Raw genomic sequence first — 22390 nt, forward strand, 5'->3', positions numbered from 1 at the left:
GATCCTCGCCCAGAGCCGCTTCTAGCTGGCTGTCTCCTCCAGGAAGCATTCTGTGTGTCCAAGAAGGTGGAACCTGAAGAGGCAGAGAGAAGCAGAGTCCTGACTCCCTGGTGCCAGGGAAGAGGGATGAGGCCCCAGGGAGCTGGGGGGCGGGGGGGGGGGGTCCTCATGGCTTCGAGGCTGGAGAAGATGGGCGCTTTGCCTGAGGCCCGCCACCCGCAGGTGACAGAGGCCCTCCGGGGACTGGGATTTCCAGGCTCTGCCCTCGAGCAGCGTTGGCAGGTCTTCAGGCCGACCCTTAGCTGTAGGGAGAGGGGGTCTTCCAGCAGAAGACCTCCCCCTTAGCCATCTGGGGTGTGCAGGCCGAGCCTTGGCAGCCATCTTGCCCACGCTACATCATGGATGGTGGAGGGAGGGGCAGCCCGGGGAGCCCCGCCCTGCTGGGAAGCAGCACAGCACACCCTGCGCCTGCCTGTGCACCACCTTTCCGGGTGGGCCCGCTCCAGCCTGGGGGTCTCTGGGCCCAGCAGGGCTCGAACCTGGTTGGGCCCCACCTTTCCCCCGGCAGTGGCGCTTCCTACCTGCGGCCAGCAGGGGGCAGCAGGACGCGGAGCCGCTGGCCCTGCGCGAGCGCGCTGCCTCCCGCGCTCCTGGGGAAACTGAGGCACGGGGAGGCACACAGGGTCACCCCCCCCCCACACACACACACAGCAACCCCAACATCCTCCCCTCCAGGAGCCGCCCCTCCGGAGGATCCAAGCCTCCCTCGACCTCGGGGAGCCGCCCGGGCTGAGAAGTGGGGTGCACGGAGCTGGGCGTGGGGGAGAGCGCCCCCCACCCCAAATCCCAGCCCTTCCGCGGCCAAATAAGTGCCCCGACCCCGCCGAGCCGGAGCCGGCTGGCCATGGGGCAGAGCGGCTGCCGGGCCCTGCGGGGAGGGGCGGGCGGGTCGGGCCTGGCGGCGGCGCCCCTGACTCCCCACGTCCGCCCGCCGGGTGGCAGCATCGGCCCGCCGAGCTCCCGGCTCCCGCGCGGGCGGGCGGGCGGGCGCGGGCCGCTCCCGCCACCGACTGCGGCTCCCAGCACCGGAGTCGCCGGAGTGACACCCGGAGCCCTGGGACCAGGGGGCGCTGGGGCGGGGCGGCTACCGCCTGGTTCGGTGCCTCAGTTTCCCCGACCGTCATCTCCCCGCGGGCAATCGTCCACCGCCTCCCCAGGCCTCCCACCCGCCGCGCCGCCGGCCCCCTCGGATCCCGGGGCCGAGGTCGTGGCAAAGGTTCAGAGGATTTGACGGGATTAAGGGGGGATCAGGGGCCGGGGGTCCCGCGGGACCGAGGGGCGGGGCGGCGGCTTCGGGGTCCCCGACGGGGCTGGGCGGGCGCCGGGCGGCCGGGCCCCCTCTCCACACACCTGCTCTCCCTCCGGGCGCGCCCGGCCTGAGGGTGCCTGGGACCCAGGGCCCCTGGACCCGCCGGGGCCGGACGCGAGCCCCGGGCGCCCACCGAGGGGCCGAGGACCCCGGGCCCCGGAGCCCGGGAAGCCGCAGCCTGGCGCTGGCAGCGAGGCCGTCCGAGCCCCTCCCCAGGGAGGCCCGGCTGCCGGGCCCGCGGCCTCCCTCCGACCCGGGGTCGGGCGTGGGTAGAGCTCCGCGGCCGCGGGTGCGCGCGCGGCGGGGGCGCAGGGCTACCAGGGCGGAGGGGCGCGGCCCCCGGGACGCGGGGAGAGGGGCCGATGGGGGGGGCGGAGGGGCGCACTTGGAAGGGCGATGGGGCGCGTGGCCTCGCCCTCGCCCACTAGGCACTGGGAGGCGCGGGGCGGCCGCCGGAACGCGCGGGTGCCGGGGAGCGCAGGTGTCCCCGCCGCCCCCTCCCCCTCCCGGCCCTCCCCGCCCTCCCTCCCGCCCCAGTCCCGAGAGCGCGATGGGAAGGGAAGGGAGCTGGCCCGGGGAGGGGGGCCGGGGCTAGGTGCGTGTGTGTGTGTGTGTGTGTCACGGGGGAGGGAGGGGAAAAGGGAGGGGTGCGCCCGCCGGGGAGCGAGTGAGAGGGAGCGCGAGGCGGGCGGGCGGGCGGGCGCGGAGGGCGGGCGGGAGGCGGGTCCTCCTACCTGGGGCGCGCTCCGCTCGCTCTCTCTCTCGCTCGCTGGCTGGCGGCTCGCTTGCCCGGGCTGCGAGTCACCTGGGAAGGCCGACAAGTGCGGACACATTGGCCTCCGCCACCTCGCAGGCGCGCGCGGCCCCCGGCGGCTGAGCCCGAGGAGGCGGCGCCCGTCAGCCTGCCGGCCGCGCCCGGCCCCCGGGTCCCGCGGACCCCGGTCCCGCGCTCGCGGGGCCCCACCGGCTCTCCCCCGGGCTCCGAGCGCGCGGCCCCCCGGCCCGGGTCACTGCCCCCCTCCCCCCCACCCCGGGGCGCTCGCGGCGCCCCGGGCTCACCATGGTGGCCCCGCGCGCCGAGGTCGTCGCCCCCCGCGGGAGCCGCAGCGCCGGCTGAGCGCCGCCCGCCCGCCCGCCCCGGCCCCCCGCCCGGCCCCCGCCCAGTCCGCACATCCCCTCCGGCCGCAGCTGTCTATGGCGCAGCCCCCCTCCCTGGATCATGCACAGAAACTTCCGCAAGTGGATTTTCTACGTGTTTCTCTGCTTTGGCGTCCTCTACGTGAAGCTGGGGTGAGTATCCCCGAGGGCAGGGCGGGCGGCAGCCCGGGCGCCTCCCCGGGGTCCCTGCGATCCGAGGGGCGTAGGGCGCTCGGGGGGCTCCGGGGCCCCGGCGCTGGCCTTCGGGTCGGACGCTCGCCCGAGCCCGGCCGGACCCCCGGAGCGCGGGGCGCTCGGGCTGGAGGGGCGCCGAGCCCAGGGCGCCGCGGGCTCGCGGGTAGCGGCGAGCGTGCCCGCCCGGCGCGTACTTTCACCCGCTGGGGCTCCAGGCCTCGGGGGTGGGACGCGCCTTCCCTCCCCCGGGCCGCGATGGGCGCCGAGCCCGGGCCCGAGCGCTCGCCGCCGCCCGGGAGGGCGCGCCGGGGTGGAGGGGCGGGGGCCGTGCTGCAGCCGGGGCCAGGCGGGGCGGGGGGCGCGCACCCCCTGGGAGCGCGTAGGCCGGGCACCCTCGCCGCAGCCCTTCGTCTCTATCCATCACCCGGACGTGTTGAAATTACCTTGACAACTCGTCGGGCTGGCTCAGGATGGGCCGCGGGGCCGGCCGGGCCGCCTCGGGCTCCGTCCGGGGCCCGCGCCCCCGCCCGCCCGGGGCCCTGGGCCCGGCCCCCTCGCTCCCAGCTCCCCCTCGCGCAGCCCGGCGGGCGGGCGGGCGGGCTCCGGGCGCGCCGCGCTCGCTGCTCGCTGCGGTAGCTGCTCCGAGTCGTATTTCCACATTCCTGAACCCAGCCGAGTTCTTACCTGTTGAGCCGCGATCTCCTTTAGACAGAATCTGTCTCGGCCTTCCCCGATTGGGGGTGGAGGGGTGGTGAGACCCAGAGGCAATGTTCACCTACGGGGGTACCCGCTGCTGGGCGTGGGCCTCTCGCCCCTTGCACCTGCGGGCACCTGTGCCCCGCGGCGCCCCGCACTCCTACTGTGCGCGACCTGGCCCGCCGAGGGGCCGGACCTTCCCGGGCCTTGGGGAAGGAGGGAACGTAGGCCGGGAGCAGAGCTGTAGGAAGGGCGAGCTCGGGGATCTGGGAGTCCCAGACCCAGGCGAGAGGCGAAAGCACACCTGAGATTCCTCTCCACCCTCCCTCTTCTCGAACCCTCCTCCATTTCACAGGTGGAGACCCTAAGCCCAGAGCTGGTGGGGACCAAAGCCACTGGCTTCAGAGGCCAGGCGAGAAGCCTGGTCCTCCTCGGCCCTTGCAGGCCTGGACGGGTGTGTCTGTGGCTGCTGGTGGCTCTGTTTGTTGTAGGGCTGCCGGTAGGCTGTGTCCCTGGGTGTTTGTTTATGGAGGTGAGGGGTGCCCGCCTTGAGCCCGCTGGGGGTGGGGGCGGGGTGGACAGGGCAGGACACTGTTTCCAGGCTTCTGCAGCCCGCAGTGGTGATCTTCCAGCCCCCCTCCCCCAGGGGACCTTCGTGAGGCCCTGGCTCTGCTACCTGGCTCTAGCACTGTGTCCCCACCTGTGGGCTTGGAGTAACCCTAGAGTTGGGTGGTTTTGCTCTCTGGGGCTTAAGAACTAGAAAACGGAGTGTGAGCGGGCCAGAGGCCGAGTCACCGGCGGAGCTGGGCCTGGACGGGCTCTGGCCTCCACTGCTGATCCATCTCCCCAGCATCAGTTCGGCCAGAGGGGTCTTCAGAAAGCAGCCCCTCCCCCCTCGGCTAGTGGGACCTGAGCTCCGGGCCCCCACCCCGCCTTGCCTGGGCTCCTCGGCTGGCCCCAAGGGCGAGGAGGTCTGTGTGGCCTTTCCTGAGGCTCCCGCCCCTGCCTGTCCCTGGATGGCGCCTCTGGTCCTTGTGAACAGCGTTGAGGACAGATGGCGGGGGGGGGGGGGGCCTCCGTGCTGGCCTCCCAGGCACGCACTTCCCTCTGTAAGGGGTGAGCAAGAGGCGCTAGAGGAGGCCCTGGCTCGGCCCAGGAGCCCCCAGGGACTTCCTCCCTCCCCTGGCCTGTCTCCAGCCAACACCCCCAAAGAGAGTCCCCGCAGACCCGGGGAATGACCACCACGGAAACCTGAGGCCCACTCTGGACCTTGCAAGCTCTCTGTGGTACCAGAGGCGTAAGAGGGGCACCTGGGTCCAGGGGGGACCTAAAGTTTGCGTCCTGTGGGTGCCCCGTGGATGGGGGAGGTCTGCGGATCTGGGACCTGCAGATTCCCCGAGCCCACCCTTCCGTCCTCGGCTCCTGGCAGGTGCCTGGGGTGAGCCCTGTGCCCTCCATGGAAGAAAGCCGAGCGATAGCAGCCCCCCCCTCGGGGCTTCCGGGGCCTGGGTCCGGGGCCTTGGCCCAGGCAGGGATGAGCAATTGTCCCAATAAACACCCTGAGGTCAAAGGTGCGGCAGGGATCCCCCGGGGACTCCTCCAGGCAGGGGACCCCAGGGTCTCTGCATCTCAGCCGAGTTCTAACTGCAAATGAGACACTGGGTGTCAGGGGCGGTATCCCCTCCCCCCCCCCCCCAGCTCACCTGCATGCTGAGCGCCTGGCCTCTACCTGAGAGCCTCCTTCCACCCCTCCTGGGAGCTCACCAAGCACCCATGCCCCACAGCCGGCGCCGCGCACGTACACACAGGAGCCAGAATGCAGCCGGCCCGGTCCCCGGAGAGATGTGCCTCGAGCAATTCCAGAGCACGATGGCTTAGGGGAGACAGGCACCGGGGGCCTCTGTAGACGGAGCAGCTCTCAAGCTTGAGTCCTGGAGGAGACCAGAGCAGGACAGGGAGCAGCCTGTCTGGCTGGTCTGGGCCCAGGGGACCAACCTGACCAGCTCCTGCCTTTGTGGCCAAGAGAGAGAAAGAAGCAAAGGGGTTCCAGGGCCTGGAAGGGGAACGGGTGAAGGTGGCATTCTTGCCGGGTGCTGGGGGGAGAGGTGCCGAGCCAGGCCACGGAGCCTCGCCACCCTCTCCTCGGGACCAGTGGCCCTGCTGGCCACTTTCCCGCCATCCCCTGCTTGGTGGACGGGGTCTCCGGCTCTCTCCGTGGCCATTTGAGGTGGCAAAGCTTGGCAGACAACAGGAGATAGGACCTTAAATGTGTGTTTCTAGGTTTAAAAAAAAAATCCTTAGTGGGCGGTTTGTTGAGAAGAGCCAGTCCTGGTGGACCCCCCCCCCCCCACTGCACGCCCACCCCAGCGGGCTCCGGGGGCAGGGAAGGCTCTGGGATCCCCATGTGAGGGGCCAGACACCTCCCCCCCCCCCCCGTGTGGACGCCCAGCCAGGTCAGCACCACAGGGCTGGGCAGCCCCTGCTCGCCCACGGAGGTGCGGCCCCGGTGCCCCGTGCGTGCACACACCTGCGCCCTTGCGGGCTGCCCGGCTGCGGCCGGTGCACGCACGCAGGAGCACATGTTCGCCAAGCCGGGCCAGCCCCTCCGGGACGCAGGGGCCTGGGCGCGGTGACTCCCCGCAGGGGGCTCTCCGGAGCCCGGCTCGGGCAGCTGGCTCGCCCAAGGCAGGGACCGGGACATCCCCGCCGCGGCGACTCGGGCAACCCCTGGGGGCGGCTCCAGCCGCGCCTCTGGTCAGCCTCCCCTTTAAAAAAACCCGCCCGCCGAGGAGGCGGATGTAGGGGCGGCCCGGCCAATGGCAGCTGCAGGCCTCGGGAGACTTGGAGACGTGAGCCGCAGCTAGCGACAGAGCCGGTTCTGACGGACGGACCGACGGACCGAGGGGCCCAGACCACCGCCCAGGCGCCCCTCACCCTCCCCCCCCGCCCCTCGGACCCCAGCCCCTGCCTCTCGGCCTTAGCACCCGCCGCCGCCGCCACCCCAGATCCAGCACGATGCGTGGCCCCGGTGGCGGGACGCGGGCGAGCGCGGGCCCCCGGCGCGCAAGCCCCGGCCCCTAGTGCCCGGAGTCGCCGCCCCGCACCGGGACGGGCCCCGGCGCCCCCGGCCTCCGCTGGCGCAGGAGCCCCGCGGGTGGGCTCGCCGGCCCCACCATGCGCCTGCCGTGGGCGCGCAGCGCGCTCCTCTCCGTCTATTGCCCGCAGATCTTTCTCCTCCTGTCCAGCGGCAGCTACCTGTGAGTGCCGCGGGCGCGGGCGGGCTGGAGCCGGGCGGGCGGGCGGGCGGGGAACCGGCCAGGTGGCCCCGGGGCGGGACGGCGGGGTGGGGAGGGGAGAAGTCCCAGCTTTGGCGTTGGAGCAGGGCCGGTGTGGGAGGGGTCCCCGGGCCCCTTAGACCAGCCGGGGACCCGCCCGCTCCCCATCCTAACGCATGTGTCGCGCGCGCCCCGTGGCCCCACCGCACAGCCCGGCCTCACGTGCGTGCTGCGCCCCTCAGACAGGGAGGACAGGGTCGGGCTGTGCCCCGGAGTCGCGGAGGCGCCTCCCTCCGCCCCGCTGGCTCCTCACCTGGGGGCGAGGAGGAGGGGGGTCCCGCCCAGGTAGCCAGGCCCGGGAGCGCGCGCGCCGCCGGGGTGGGCGCAGCACCCACCCGGCTCCGGGAAGCTCCGGGCAGGGCCCGGTCCCGGGGCCCGGGAGCCGAGGGGGCGCGTCCTTGAAACCGTGGCTTCCCGGGATTCCTAATGGGACGCATATGCGCTGGCCTCGGATTTAAAAAGGAGTTTGATTTATGGAACCGCCGTTTGGGGGGAATCTAAGCTGGATGCTACTGATTAAACCTCAGAGCCGGCGGCTCCCTCCCTCTCCCTCTCCCTCTCCCTCTCCCTCTCCCCCTCCCCTCCCCCGCCCCCTCCTTAACACGCCGGCCACGTCCGGGGTCGCCTGAAGCGGCCGGAGGGGGCAGCCGAGCCCCGGGGGCCGCGCGCCCCTCCTTCCCCGCGACCGCCAGCCTGATAAATCGCCAAGCCCCCCACCACTCCCCCCCCCTTCTAATAAAGACGCAGCCAACGGCTCCTCCAGCCCCTAGGAAATTACTATCCTACCCGCTGCTCCCCTTCTAAAAATAGTCGCGCATCTTGAAACAAAAGTTCGCAACCGCGGCCAGATGCTGCGCGGCCGCGGCTTCCCGGCTGTGGGACTTAATTACAAGGTCCCGGCAGAAGGCGCTCGGGCCCGCTGCGGAGGCATCGCCCGGGGTGGGGGCTGCAGGCCGCCCGGGCCGGGCAGGGCGCAGGGCCCGGCGGGCACCGCCTGACCCGTGGGGTCCCCGGGGCTGAGGAAGCGCCGGGCAGGAAGGTCCCGCTTCTGGTGCTCCATCTCCCCACCGAGCGCCCAAGCCGGGGTGGCAGGGGGGAGCCCCGGTATCAGGGAGCCTCCGCCCCCAGAATCCTGGCATCTGAATCTTAAACCTCACCTGGGGAAGTCTTTGGAGCTGGAGCTGAGGTTTGGGGATCCCGGGGAGGTGCTGGGGTCCTGGGGGCGGGGTGGGGGCTGGGCTCAGGGAGGGGTGGTTCAGGCAAGAGTTAGGAGCCCCACCGCCCGCCCGCCCGTCCGCTGAGGGCCCCTCTGGCAGGTGGTGGCCGCAGGCTTTCCCAGCCGTCTACCACGCAGGTGCCACCCCCACCTGTACCACCGGCTTCCTGGGCTGTCGTTTTGCTTTGTTTTGTTGTTTTTTAAAGGAGTGGCTTCTCAAGCATCCCTAGGCCCGTGCTGGGGCCAGCATGATCTTGGGTGATAGGAAGACAGCCTCAGTCCCTGCCCTGCCCTCAGCGGCTGCGACCTAGCGCCAGTCTAGCCTGGTCTTTGGCCCCAAGGGGAGAAGGTGCCGACTGGGCCCTTCCCGAGCAGGGCTTAGCTCTGCAGGAGGAGGGCGCGGGTGGCTGGAGGATCTACTCGGCCTGTTGGGGAGTGTGAGACGGGTTGCCGTGTCCGATGCCCAGGTGGGCACGGGACGAGCGGAATGAAAAGCGTGTAAGGTGAGAAGCCCTGGTCTGCGAGTCCCTGACCCAGATGCTCAGTGCCGAAGAGCTCCGAGAACTGTGGAAGGAGGTGGGGGGGGGGGTCCCTAAGCTCCCCTCCCCGGCGGCATCGATGTGCCCCAGAGGGCAGCCTGTGATTGCTGAGGACGCCACAGCTAGGAGGAGCCCTGGGTGGAGGCTGTGTTCTCTGTTGCAGAGAACTCTCCAGAAGGTATCCCATTGCTCCGATCGCAGGCGCTGGTGGACAGTCGATCCTGCCCCTCTCATCCGGGCTGCACTCCCAGCCCCTGGTGCCGGGCTGCGGTCCACACGCAGGGAATCCCAGATGCATGCCTGGGCCCCTGCCACTGATCGAGTTGGACGGGTGTGCTGGCCTGGAAGGGCCCCGAGCCCCTGCCGGTCACTGAACGTAGCCCCGCCGGGCGGCTGCGGCCAGCCCCGTCATCTGCGCGCCTGGGTTGTCAGAGGGGGAGCTCCCGGGGCCGGTAGAGGTCAGCAGGGCTCCAAGGGGGCAGGTGAGGGCCACAGGCCACGAGGAAAGTTGTGGTGCTTTGTTAGCTGGTGTGGGGGCCCGGCCCGGGCTGAGAGCCAGGCCCAGGCTGGGCTGCTGTCCTGGGCAGGTCCCTTCTGGTCTCGGTCTCCCTCTCCCAGATGTGGTGGTTGGTTGTGCCGAGCCCCCCTCCCCAGGTCTTCCGGTGTGGCCTGTCGTGGTGACCGCCGGCTCTGGGGAGCCGAGTGACTCATGGGTGACAGGGCGGTTACTCACCGACCACCTGGCCGTGGGGGGCGGGGTGCTCACCACTGTCTTGCCGAGGCCAGGCCTCTTCCCGACTCCCACTGTGGCCGTGCCGGCGGTGCTGACCACACTCCCAGAAGCCCCGTGGGGTGACCCTCCGTGCGCTGGGCGCTGAATCAGGCCCCAGCCCTGGCATGGCAGCCCGGGGGTCGGTGTGGCACTCCCGGCCTGGAGGTGGCGTCTGTCCGGGTGGGGGAGGCCTCCCTGGGCCTCGGTCTGGTGGTCGTTGGAGCTCTGGGGTGTGATGGCTCACAGGGTGACCCGGCAGGGCTGCGGCCAGAGGGGACGCACGGAGCCTCTCCAACCACAGAACACAGCCAGGCCCACCACCCCAGGAAGGGGGGAGAGGTGCATGATGGGACCCACTGCTCTGTGCTGCTTCCTCCTGTGGAAGATGACCCCCCCTTTTTTTGGGGGGGGGAGGTGATTACACTGGGATTTGATCTCAGGGCCTCTAGGTTTCTAGGCAGGAACTCTACCGCTTGGGTCATGACCCCGGTCTTTCTTTGTGGGCTTTCGTTATTTTTCAAGTAGACCCTCACATTGAAGCCTAGCAGCCTGTTTATGACGGCAGCCCTCCTGTTTACCCTTCCCAAGGGGCTAGGGTGACCCCTCTGCCGTGCCCAGCTTTTTATTGGTTGAGATGGGGGTCTTGTGAACTTTTAGCTCAGGCTGACCTTGAACTATCATCTTCCCAACCTCAGCCTCCCGAGTAGCCTGAGCTCCTCAGGCCTAATGAGGAGGGGACCCCTCGGTAGCCCGACTGGACGGCCGTATCTGGGCTCTCGGGCCAGCTTTGCCTTTCCTGCCTGCCCGGGTCCTGCCCTCCACCCTCTTCTCTCCTGAGGTGTCTACTACGCGGCGTCTGCTCAGGAGACACATGGTGGTCAGGTATTTGAGCAAGGAGAGGCCCGGAGGGTGGGCTTGTCCAGCAAGGAGTGATGGACTCTGGTGTTCCCTCGGGGCTGTACGTGGGTGGGGTTTGAAGGAAGGAGAGGGAGGAGGACTGCAGGGGAAGGAAGCGATGCCCCCGGCGCATGGTTACTAAGGGGCAGACAGATCCCTGCGCCCTCGCGGCTCGGGGCTTCTAACCCGGCCGCCTGTCTCCAGGGAAGGGGGCTGGAAGGGGCCTCTGAGCTCAGGGGGCCCCCCCCCCCCCGGGCACTGTGGGGAGCTGGCCGAGGGCAGGTGGGCAGCCGTGAAAGAAGGGAGCTGTGTTCCAGGGGACACCTGCTTGTCTCCTCACTCACACACTTTGCTGACTCCTCCGGGGGCACTTCCTGCCCCTTTAGTCCCACGCCCGCCCCCCCCCATGCCACATGGGCCCCGAGGGGCAAGTGGGCCGAGGCCACCCTGCCTTGGATGCCTGGGGACCCCAGGGCTCCACTGGGATTGATCCCAGACCGCCGCGCGGCCTGGAGGGTGGAACTCTCCGTTTCTGAGTCCCGGAGCACCTGCCGGCCCAGGGCCTGGGCGGAGCGTCCCCCAGACCATCTCTGGTCAGCGCACTAACCTCTCCTGGGCTCCTGGCGGACGGAGGGACCGCGCCGGGCCCCCGCAGAGCCTCCATTTTGCACGGCCCCGCGTCCAGCGCAGACCGGGCTCAGCTCCCCTCCCAAGGGGACGGGAGGCGGGCGCCCTCCCCTGTCAGATGAAACCCCAGTCCGGGGCTCCCTCAGACTCATGAAAGGGTCATTGTGTGGTGCCGGCCGCTGCGGGCCAAGGACAAAACGGCCGTTTGTCCTCCCTCCTCGGTGTGGGGCAGGGGGCCTCCCCCGAGGCTGGCTGCTGGGGTGGGGGTGGGGACAGGTGTGCTCTCTCGGCTCCCCGGTCTCATCAGGCAGCTCGCCCAGCCCCTCCCCCGAGCCGGCCCCCCACCCCCCCCACCCAGGACCACCTTGTCCCTGAGGGTGGACTCCTGGCGTGGCAGCGAGCTCTCCGGCCCCGGGGGCAAACAAGCTGGGGACCAGGGGTGTGGCGGAGCCGCTCTCGATGGGGTGGGCCGGGTCCAGCAGTGGGCAGTGGCAGAATGGCGGCGGGGAAGTGCCCAGGTCTGTGGCCCAGTAGCCACGCCCGGCGGCCAGGTCCCTAACGCACCTGGGCCAGCATTTCTGGGGAGTTCCGTCCCATGACACCCAAGGGTCTCCCGTTTCCAGAACTTTCTGTCCTGGAGATCCTAGTGCTCAGAACTCCCACCACCCTGCTGATAGGAGAGCTGTTCCTGGTAGCCGGGCCTCTGGGAGGAGGAGGCCCAGGCCTCTCCCCACGGCAACGGTTAAAGTATGACCAGGGTGCAGAGGAGCTTCAGTGCTGAGCCTACCATCCCAGCACTAGAGGGGTAGGAGGATCCCAAGTTCAAGGCCAGGCTGGGTGTCCCTGTCCAGTGGGGACCCCAGACTTGGGAGGGAGGCAGGCCTGAGACTCAATTCCCACTTCGGAGGTTTCCGGCCACGCGAGCCACCGGGGCGCAGGGGGTCCCAGGGCCCGCTGCTGCGTCTGTCTGCCTCAGGGCCGGGAGGGGAATAGCACATCAGCTTTGAACCCTGGCCCTGCCGGGCTGTCGGGACATCTTCCTAACGTGGGTCTCTAGCCTCTGGCGAATTCCACCGGCGGTGCATTTCACACAGGTCAAGGGCCCAATGCAGCCAGCTGGTTAGAACTGAGCACGCCTCGCCGTGGAACAGTGGTACCCTGAACCTGTGTTGGCCGTGGCTCGTGACGCCCTTCCTCTTCCATAAGCCTCAGTTTCCCCGTGCAGTCGGTGGGTCTAGATCCCCTCCTCCCCTTTCCACTCCCCTCCCTCGCTCTGAGCTTGCTTGTCGGAGTCCCTCGGCCTATGACGGAGACCGGCCAGGAGGGCCCGGAAGTGTGTTCCGAACCCCTCACGTGCACGGCCCAGATGCTGGCCCCCCCAAACTCGAATTGGAAGCTGCGGTGGGGGCTGGGCTGTAGAAACCTCTCACACTCCCCTCCCTCCTCCCCCCTCCCTCCCCCTTCCCCCCAGGCTTGTCCCCATCATCGTCTCCAGGTTCCTGGGACAGCCGGTGTGTTCCATACCGGCTCCTGCAGCCACACCCCTGCTGTCGTGGGCTGAAGTGCCGCCGAGGCGTGGCGGGGTGGTCATGCCGCAGGGGTGGGGTACCTGGTGGGGCACGCCAGCCTCCCCGGGGGGACCTTCCTGAGCCCCAGCCTCCTGCAAGGGGCTAAGGCGCCTGGTGGCTGAGCGCAGGTCGGCCGAGCCGGGAGCAGCAGGGCCGGCAGCCTGGCGTGGGGGGCGGGCCGGTGGTGTGGAGAGAGACAGGACGAGGCCCCGAGCACCGGAGGGGGACCGCCACCAGCCCAGCCCTCCCAGAGAGGGACAGACGGGGACAGGCCCCTCCCCGGGAGAGCTGCCCCCTGCCCGCCCCGGCCTTCTGGGATGCGGGCTCCTTCGCCGGGGAGGAGGCCACTCACCCTGTCCCACGATGCCCAGGAGCCCAGCCCGGGCAAGAGGCCGTGTGCGTGCGCCCGCTCTCGGCTCTGACCGTGCCGTCGCCGCTGGGGTGCTGCGTGGTCTTGGACGAGGTGCCGCCCCTCTCGGAGCCCCCTCTGTGAAGGGGGAGCGATGGACTCCCAGTGAGGTGGGCCAGTGGGGAGGGAGGGCACCGTCTCCGAAGGCATCCGAGCGGAGGCCAAGGGGCCCAGGAAGGCGCAGCCCAGCCCCGGGGGAGCTGTGCCCAGGGGGCTCCCCAGACGGTGTACGCGAGGCTTAGGTGAGCGAGGGCAGGTTGGAGCCCCCTGCGTGCTGGGTGACCCCGTGGGCGCGGGGGGCTCCGGGAAGGAGGCCTCTCCAGGTCTGGGGCCCGGGCCTCCCAGGGTCCCGGCTCAGACGACTCTCCTGGGAGGAGTGGGCAGAGCTGGGGTGGCAGGCTTCCTGGCAAGAGGGGGAGGGGGGTGGGGGAGAGAGGGAGGCTCTTGTCTGGCTGCTGGAGTGGCAGGGTGCCCCCTCCCCAGAGGCAAACATCTGGTCCCCAGTGGGTCGGAACTGGGCCCGTCACGAGGGCCGTGCATGTCTGGTAGGGGCGTGGCAGTGTCTGAGGTCAGAGGTCAGAGGTCGGGGTCTGGAGGTCAGGGGCTCTGGTTTCACACATCTGGATGGGGCGGGGTGACCTCTGTCCCTTTTGACCTCGGTTCCTTGTACACGTAGCCTGCTTTCTCTCCCTCTGGGGTAGGGTTCCGGGGTGCCCAGACAGGGATGCCAGCTACAGGGAGAGGTGTGAGTGCCGTTGTCCCCCCCCCCCCAGGAGAGGTGGTCCAACTGAGGCTCCGAGAGGCCAGTGAGTCAGCCTGAGCACCACTGGAACTCAGACCCTACAGCCAGAGGGGCCTCTAGGCTCCAGCCTGGGATACCTGGGCTGTCATCTCAGTTCCTCTCTGTCGCCGGCGGGGGAGGGAGCAGAGGCGGGACCTCATTCCTGAGACTAGGCCTGGGGGGGTATCTGCCCTTGCTGGGGCGGGCGGGCGAGCCCCTGGCCGACTCCAGGGCCCTTCTGGGTGGTCTCTCTTGGTGGCCTCCGTAAGTTTGGGCTGGCAAGGCCTCTCCTGTGTAGCTGCTGTAGGTGGGTGGGTGGGGGGGGCTTACCAGGGTGGCCCTTTGCCCCCCGTCCCTCCTACACAGGTGCAGGCCAGGGGACAGACAGGCGAGATGGCCTGGTTGGCAGGACCCTAACCTGGGTCCAGGTTCTTCTTGTCTGGGTGAGGAGAAAGGAAGGCCATTTACCAAAGGAGGGCAGACTGTCCCTGATTTCCAGATGGGAAACAGGCTGGGGACAGCCCAGGGGGTCTGTGTGACACCCCCAGCCCCGTGTCCCCCTGTGGAGCTGGGGCTGCTCTGGTAGAGCCAACTCAAAGAGGGCCTGAGAAAGGAGAGGTGGCCCACGGCGGGGGGGGGGGGGGACCTGCTCAGACCGGTTCTGTCCCTCCCATCGCAGAGACATGGACAAGGGGCCCTGAGGGTGCCCGGCGCTGGCCCTGGCAGGGGCCCTGGTCAGATTTCTCTAGCTCCGAGCAACAGGTGTCTGGGGACCCAGGAACTTGGCTCTGGTGAGGCCGGCTGGTCTGTCGTCGGTGGGGGGCGGCTGAGGGTCTGAGGGGCAACCCCTGCCCTAGAAGACAGTCACGTCTCCATTTGTCAGGCAGGAACACAGGGGCTCATTAGCCCCTGCCCCCGGGGACCCGCCCGTGGGGGGGGGGCGGTGGAGGGCAGAGTCGAGGAAGACCCCCTTCCTGCCCCTCAGAGGCTGGCAGGGACAACCACGCCTGCCCACCTGAGGGAGAGGCTGGGGGCCAGCCACCGCCCTCCCGGGTGTGGGGTGACTTCCTGGATGAGTGGACCCAGGCCCGCCTTCCTGGCCGATCGCAGATAATTAGAACATTCTTCAAATAGTTTGCCTGAGGATGCCCAAGGAGGAAGCGCTGCTGCGGAGTGAGGTGCTGGGGCCGGCCGGGAGCGCGGGCTGGACCGGCTGGGGCAGCTGGGCAGCTGGGCAGCGGGGCGGGGCAGCGGGGGGACCTGGGGGGGGCGCTCGTTCAGCCTGTCCTTACCACTCGGATTGAAGAGGTGGAGGGGTCCTCCTACCCTCAACCGGGGCGAGGGGGGGGCCCTGGCGTCTGCAGGGGGTGAAGGGGCCAGCGTCCCGCCTTAAGGGGGTGGCGGGGTGTCTGAGTGTCAGGTGAGGCAGGGTCTCTGCCCCCGGGGTGGGGGGATCTGAGATGAGAGTTGGGTGTGGTCGGAAGGACCATCTGCAGAGGGGAGAGGTGGAATCCTGGGGGGGGGCGGGGCCAGCTTCATGACTGACACCTGCACCCGCCAATCAGACCACCCAGAAGTAGCCTACAGCTGGGGCGGGGAGGGGCCCAGGCTGGGGCCTGCGGGTTGGGCCGGGGGCCAGGGGCCAGTGGATGTGGTCTTGCCCTGGGAAAGCCCTTCCACACTGGGGACAGGCTTGGGCAGGAGGTTCCGGCCAGCTAGGGAGGGAGTGCCCTCGTCCCCAGGGACCCTTCCTGGTCCCACAGCTCTGGTGGGAAGAGTGGGAGACTCAAGGCCCAGGGGATTCAGGCTGGTTCTAGAAGGTGGGGCCTGTGCAGGTTCTGGTGGCCCCTCGGAGAGAGGACTTTCAAACCAGGAGCCGTGGGGGCGCCGCGGGGGAGGGGTCCCCACGGAGCCCTCGGACCCCCTTCTAGGAGGGCTCAGTCCGCCGGGGCAGGAGCAGTGCTGGGGGTGGGGGGCACTGGTTGCCCTTTGCCTTCCCCGGGGACGTCTCCGTCTCGGGCCGCGGTTGGTGGGGGATTTCCTCTCGGCCTGCCTGAGCTGGGCAGGCAGCAACACCTTCCCGGACCCCGGCTTCCCGTTCCAGGAGAATGAAGAGGGTGACGGTATCTATCCTGAAGCTTTGATGTCAGAACATTGAGGGGACTCCGCGCAGTCCAGCCATAGCGGGCGCTGTCTCCAGCACAAATCCAACACATGAAGGACTTACTTCCACCCGTCAGGACAGGCTTTGGAAGTTGTCTTCTGAAGGAAGCAGTGGTGTCGCCCAAAGGCTGGGAGAGGGTAGGATCGCTCTAGTCCTGAGTTCAGGGGAGACACTGCTCCCTCTCCCGGCCTCGGGGTTCCTGTGAGATAGGAGTGTACCCCACTTCTCCTTGAGGGCATTGCAGGAAGAAGGCTGTCCAAGGAGCCCCCCCCCAGCCCAGGGGGTCTGGAGCAGCCAAGCTTTGCCTGGGTGGTGTAGATGCCTGCTTACTGGCGAGAGACCCCTGGGTCAGAGGAAGGACCGTGTTGGGGTGGGCCTAGGCATGGGTGGGCAGGCTGCTGGGGTACATCGCCTCCAGGACCCCAGAGTGGGCTACTGGTGTCCACTGACCCCACAGTGGCTAGAGCCGGGGGCTTGAGGCCATGCGTCCAGGGGGCAGGTCCGGAGTGCGTCCCCAGACCCCAGCCCGGAGGGTCAGCCATGGCCCACACGCACTGCATAGCACCCTGGGCCAGCTACCAAGTGCACGGGGCCCCCGCCGCGGCAGCCCCGCTGTGCCTCTGGCCGGCCTCATGCCCACGGACAGAGGAGGAAACTGAGGCACCGTGGCCCGGGAACCGGGCCTGAGGCCTCTCCTGGCATGGACGAGGCAGGTTCCCACTGCGCTCGCCAGCCTCCACCGCTGCCCCAGAGGACTGTGCGTGGGTGTCCCGGCACTTGGCTGGCACAGCAGTAGAACCGCGTGGCGGCGGCTGGGTACCCAGTGCCAGGTGTGGCAGAAAACACCCCCGCCGGCCCCCCCCCCGCCAGCCTCTGGCCTGAGCCCGAGGCCCCGTCCACCGCCCCCTGGGGCCTGGGCTGAGCCCCTTCTCCTTGGAGCTGTTTTCTGGGGGTAAGGAAAGTTCCAGGCTCCCACTTGGCCGCCTCCTCCTGGCACCTTGCCCATGTCCTGAGGCCCTGGAGCGGAGAGGGACAAGCCCAGAGCAGAACTTTCCATGGGAAAGCCAGCCGCATGCGGTGATACCTCCCTAGGCGTCGCTGCCTGTGGCCCGCGCAGCCCGCCAGCCCCGGCCCCGGCCCCTGGCACCTGGGAAGAGCCGGGGTGGGAGGAGGTTTCTCCCACCGTGGGGGCCGTGCTGGGCCTGTCTGGGGCGAGCGGGGGTAACGTGCGGAGCAACCCCAGCGCACAGCCCAGTCCACCTGGGGCCCGATGCCCGCAGAGGCTGCTGGCCCGGAGGTTTTGTACCAGTTGCCACGGGATTGGTCTGCAGCCCCGGCTCTGGCCGGGCTTGCGGGTGACAGGACCTGCTTTAGATGAGGCACAGGACCCCTGGGAGGGGCCGAGACCACAGCCAGACTCCCAGTGCTGCGAATCACCAGTGAATGAATGAACGGATGAGCAAAAGTGAGTGAGTGCATAAATAGCCACTGAACGAATGCATGCCTGAATGAATGCCCTGGAGGACTTTGGGAAAGGGTGCTGTGATTCAAGCTGTCTTTTGAGAATTAAAGGAGGATCTAGCTAGGTATCATCATCCACACCCATAATCCTTGCACTCAGAGGAGATTGTGAGTTCAAAGCCAGGCTGCTCCGTATGGCCAGTTCTCGGCTGCATGGTGAGATTCTGTCTTAGGACAAATGAAAGGGGGAGTCTAGCTCCCACTGTGCTGTCCACACTCCAGTCTCCCCTGGGAAAGTATCGCCCCAGTCCTGAGCGGGGCTGGCGGCCCCAGGCAGCTCCCCGACCCTCTCTGGGCCCTGGCCACCGCCGTGGAGGGAAGGCTCAGGAGGTTAGCCCCGCAAGGATGGGACCCCGGGCCCAGGCTGGCCCCGAGGGCATGCCTAGAATCAGGGATAGGAAGGAAAGGTGATTTGGACATTATTTCTGAGTTAGTGACCCTGTCTGGTCTCCAGTCACTGATACTCCATGTCACCTGCAGATCTGATTCGCGTGTGTGTGTGTGTACGTGTGTGCACACACACACATGCTGGTCCTAGGCTTGAACTTAGGGCCTGGGCACTGTCCTTCAGTCTTTTTTTGCTCAAGGCTGGCACTCTGCAACTTGAGCCACAGCTCTGGTTCTAGCTTCTGGGTGGTTAATGGAGGGGGCTCGTGGTCTTTCCTGCCCGGGCTGGCTTCCAGCCACGATCCTCAGATCTCAGCCTCCAGAGTCGCTAGGGGCATAGGCGTGAGCCACTGGTGCCAACCTTGGGTCCACCTTAAAAACCAACACTTTTTATTTGACAATGTGAAAAGCAGAGGGGTTGCGGTTAGGTGAGCCGGGTGAAGGGCACATTTCCTTTCCGACGGTGTCGTCGCCCCTTCCCTCGCTCTCTCCCGGTTTTACCCGCCCGTCCCCACTCACAAGTGGTGGAGTTCATTCTCCACGTCGCGAATCCCACGGCTGCATTTGCTCGCCCTTTGTCCCTCCATTTCTGTGCCTCCCAAAGACAAAAAGCAAAGAAAACCAAAACAGCCAAAAAGGAAAAAAAACAAACCAAACCCCCTCTTGATTGGCTTTGAACCTGTGAACTGGCCCCCGATACTCAGGGCTGTTCCCGTCCCTCCCCACCCCTCCCCCCCGGCTCTCCCCCCCCCCCCCACCAACAAGGGTCCTATCAGAGCCATTTAAAAAGTGGTGATTGGAATACACATAAAGTAAGATTCATCACTTCCAGGTATCTAATTCCGTACCGTTTGGTATTTTTATACTATTGCGCAACCTTCTATCTGGTTCCGGAAGCTTTCCATCACTCCAGATGGAAATTCCACCCCTACTGAGGAGACTCCCCCCGCTTCCCCCTTTCCAGCTCCTGGGGCTCGCAGATCCGCGTTCGGTCTCTGTGGATTTACCCATTCTGGACATCTCACATAAATGGACTCTGACACCAGGCAGCTTTCGGTGTCTGACTCCTTTCTCCACGCTTCATCCTTTTGAGCTTCCTCCACATTGTGGTATGAATGGGCGCTGCATTCCTTTTTACAGCCAAATAGTATTCCATTCTGTGGACATACCACATTTTGTGTTTAGCCACTCACCCATCAACAAGTTGTTTCCACTCACTGGCTGTTGTGAATGGCGCCGCTGCGCGCACTGGTGTGGAAGGCTTTGTTTGGACACCTGTCTTCAGTCCCTTTGGCACCAGAACAAGAAGGGGATTCAGGTAGCTCGCGGCGGTGTGAGAACCAAAGCCCAGCCTCTCGCGGGTGGCAGCAGTCCCCGCGGCCCCCCGGGGCACTTGCCGTTTGCCGGGTTTCCGCCTCGTAAGCCCCCTCGTCCCGGCGATGGGAGGGTGGCAGCTTGCGGCTCCCTCGGGAGCGGGGTGGCTGGTCTCTGCCCGCCCCGAGGTGGTCTTGCCCTCGTGGGGTTGTGATCGCAGCATCCGCCCGTCCCTCGGGGCCGGAGCCTCGGGGGAGCCGGCTCTGCGCAGACCTGGCTGTGGTCCCCTGTCCTGTCTCCTCGAGGGGGAGCTAGGGGGTCCCGGGCCCCTGCTGCGTCCCGCTTCGTGCCCGGGTGCGCGGCTGGGGCGTGGCGGGGCTTGTTCTGGGGTACGGTGGGCGGAGCCGCAGCACCCTGGCCCCTGGGACCCACAGACCCGCGAGGGTGGTGGGTGAGACCCCAGGGAATGGGTGCTTGGCAGGTCTCTGAAGCTGGCAGAGAGCACGGAGCCGGGGTGGCTGGGTGGGCTGGAAGGGGGGAGACCGGGATGGGGCTCCTTGACGACTTGCCGTCCCGCGCTGGCTGAGCTCTGTCCCCCAGGAGGCAGCAGGGCTTCGTGGCAGGAGCTGGTGGGGGTGGGGAGGGCCTCTGGGAATGGGGGAGTCCGGCAGGTCCAGCTCCCCGTGGCCGGGAGCCCGACGTGGCTCCCGTCCATCTCCTTCCCCGGCCCGGGTTCCGAGGATCTACAATTACTTGAGGCCGAATTCCCCGGATTCCAGCCCGCGGGCACCCGGCCCGTCCACATGCCCTTCCTCAAAGCCTGCCCGGGGCGTGTCTGCCCATTATGCCCGTGGGAGACCCAGGGGGGTCTGGGCCCGATCAGTGGGCGGGGCGGGTGGGCGGGCCCGGGGATTGAGTGTCAGCTGCGGGTGCTGCACGTGGGGCGGCTCCGCACCACACAGGGACGGGCCAGCGTCCCTGGGAAAACGCCGAGGCCCGGTGGCAGGAGGAGAGCGCCCCCCGCCCCGCCCCACCCCGCTCCCCAGGGCCCGGTGGCCGCTGTGGGCCCGGTGGCAGCTGTGGGCCTAGTGTCAACTGTGGGCCTGGTGTCACCTGTGGGCCCGGTGTCACCTGTGGGCCTGGTGTCCGCTGTGGGCCTGGTGTCACCTGTGGGCCCGGTGTCTGCTGTGGGCCTAGTGTCAGCTGTGGGCCCGGTGTCACCTGTGGGCCTGGTGTCCGCTGTGGGCCTGGTGTCACCTGTGGGCCCGGTGTCTGCTGTGGGCCTAGTGTCAGCTGTGGGCCCGGTGTCACCTGTGGGCCCGGTGTCAGCTGTGGGCCTGGTGTCACCTGTGGGCCCGGTGTCACCTGTGGGCCTGGTGTCAGCTGTGGGCCTGGTGTCACCTGTGGGCCTGGTGTCACCTGTGGGCCCGGTGTCCGCTGTGGGCCTAGTGTCAGCTGTGGGCCTGGTGTCACCTGTGGGCCCGGTGTCCGCTGTGGGCCTAGTGTCAGCTGTGGGCCCGGTGTCACCTGTGGGCCTGGTGGCAGCTGTGGGCCTGGTGTCACCTGTGGGCCTGGTGGCAGCTGTGGGCCTGGTGTCACCTGTGGGCCTGGTGGCAGCTGTGGGCCTGGTGTCACCTGTGGGCCTGGTGGCGGCTGTGGGCCTGGTGTCACCTGTGGGCCTGGTGGCCGCTGTGGGCCTGGTGGCAGCTGTGGGCCTGGTGTCACCTGTGGGCCCGGTGTCACCTGTGGGCCCGGTGTCCGCTGTGGGCCCGGTGTCACCTGTGGGCCTGGTGTCACCTGTGGGCCTGGTGTCACCTGTGGGCCTGGTGTCACCTGTGGGCCTGGTGGCCGCTGTGGGCACCCTTGTGTTCTCCCTCCCTCCGCTAAGCACGCTCAGTCTGTTGTTTTGGATCCGCATCCTTTTCCACCTGTCTCTGGGGTCCTTTCTGGGTGCCGAAAGCCAGTCAGCTCGTCATTCCTCCGAAAGTGAAAACACCCAGCAGCTCCACCGAGTGCCCGGGAGGCTGAAAATGACTGCCAGCAACAGTGCTGCAAGCGAGTCCAAGCCACCATCCACCGTGGGTGGATGTACAACCCCCAGCTTTGCTGGGCAGTGGAATATTATTGAGCCTTCAAAAAGAACGGGGCACGGGTTCGTGCTACCTTGCGGATGAACGGTGGAAACATTCCACTCCGTGAAAGCGGCCCGGGACAAAAGGACTGCGTGCCTTGTAAGATTCCATGGAATGTCTAGAACTGCAACTCCGTGGGAACCCGGAGCAGATTAGTGGCTGCCGAGCCGGGGGGAGGGAGGAGACACAGGGAGCAGCTTGCTAATGTGGACAGAGTTTCCTATTGGGGTGATGACAACATCTTGGAACTTGATAGAAGCTGGAGTTGCACAACCCTGTGTGCACCAAAAGGCCAGGAGGGAGCTGTATACTTTTAAAACGGTTAATTTGATGCGATGCGAATTTCACCTCATTACGAAAACAAACAAACACTCCCTACAACACCTCTAGGGAGAGTGGGCTTGGCGGGTGGCTTCTTGCTCCCCGGCTGCCAGGAGGTTAATTACCCAGGCAGCCGCAGGGCCCCACGTGGCGCGGCTAGCGTGGCACCTGCCAAGATCAGCATCCAGGAGGTGATCGGATGGGTTCCTGGGTGCGCTCGGTCGCCCAGAAGTGAGCGGCCTGTCCCTGCTGCTTTTGTGCTGGTAGTGTGTGTGTTGTGTGTGTTCTGTGTTGTGTGTGTGTGTGTGTGTGTGTGTGTGCATGCGTGCACGTGTGTGCTCATCCTGGGCTTGAACTCAGGACCTGGGGTGCTGTCCTTTGAGGTTTTGCCCGTCAGGCGAGAGCTCTACCTGGGGAGCCACGGCACCGCTTCTGGCTTCTTTCGCAGTTAGTTGGGGTGAGAGTCTCGCAGCCATTCCTGCCCAGGCTGGTTTTGAACTTTGAACCCCAGCGTCTCCGAAGCTAGGGTCCCAGGTGTGAGCCACAGACACGGAGTGGAGGAGCTGTTTTCTTTGCCCACTTTGCACGGGAGGAAACTGAGGCTCAGAGCATCTTTTGTGGGGGGGCTGCGGGGCCCGCCTCCCCTGCCGTCTGGCTCCGGGATCGTAGGGTGGGAGAAGGGAGCCAGGGCCTGGAAGCCGCCGAGGTTAAACCCGGTGCTCTGGGAGCTGGGTGTCCTGTGTGGGGACAGCAGTGTCCCAGGCCGTGGCCCTGGCTGCGGCGTTCCGGAAGGGGAGGGCTCGTGTGTCTGCCTCCGAGGCCTGGGGAGGGCGGCCCCTCCGTGGGCAGAGTCTGGGGTTCCGGCAGCCGGGAGGCAGGGAGGCCGTGGACCGGGTGGGGTCCGGGAAAATGGGAAAATGACCCTTGAAGGCGCGGGTCATGGCTCCCTGGGGGGCAGGGGGGCGCCTGGTGAGGACAGGCGGGGGGGAAGGAGATGAGGAGGGCAGGGC

At 67.8% G+C, this 22390-nt stretch overlaps 1 protein-coding gene across 1 annotated transcript in view; it reads left to right on the plus strand.

Moving 5' to 3' along the window:
* The first annotated feature begins 2478 nt into the window (after nt 1–2478).
* Nucleotides 2479–22390, plus strand: part of Wnt7b (Wnt family member 7B) — a 39365-nt gene continuing 19453 nt past the window's right edge. Inside the window, 1 exon segment of the mRNA XM_048349277.1 lies at nt 2479–2659. Coding sequence (XP_048205234.1) covers nt 2589–2659 — 71 coding nt within the window. The 5' untranslated portion in view covers nt 2479–2588.

Source organism: Perognathus longimembris, chromosome 1, assembly GCF_023159225.1.
Source record: "Perognathus longimembris pacificus isolate PPM17 chromosome 1, ASM2315922v1, whole genome shotgun sequence".
Lineage (NCBI taxonomy): Eukaryota > Metazoa > Chordata > Mammalia > Rodentia > Heteromyidae > Perognathus > Perognathus longimembris.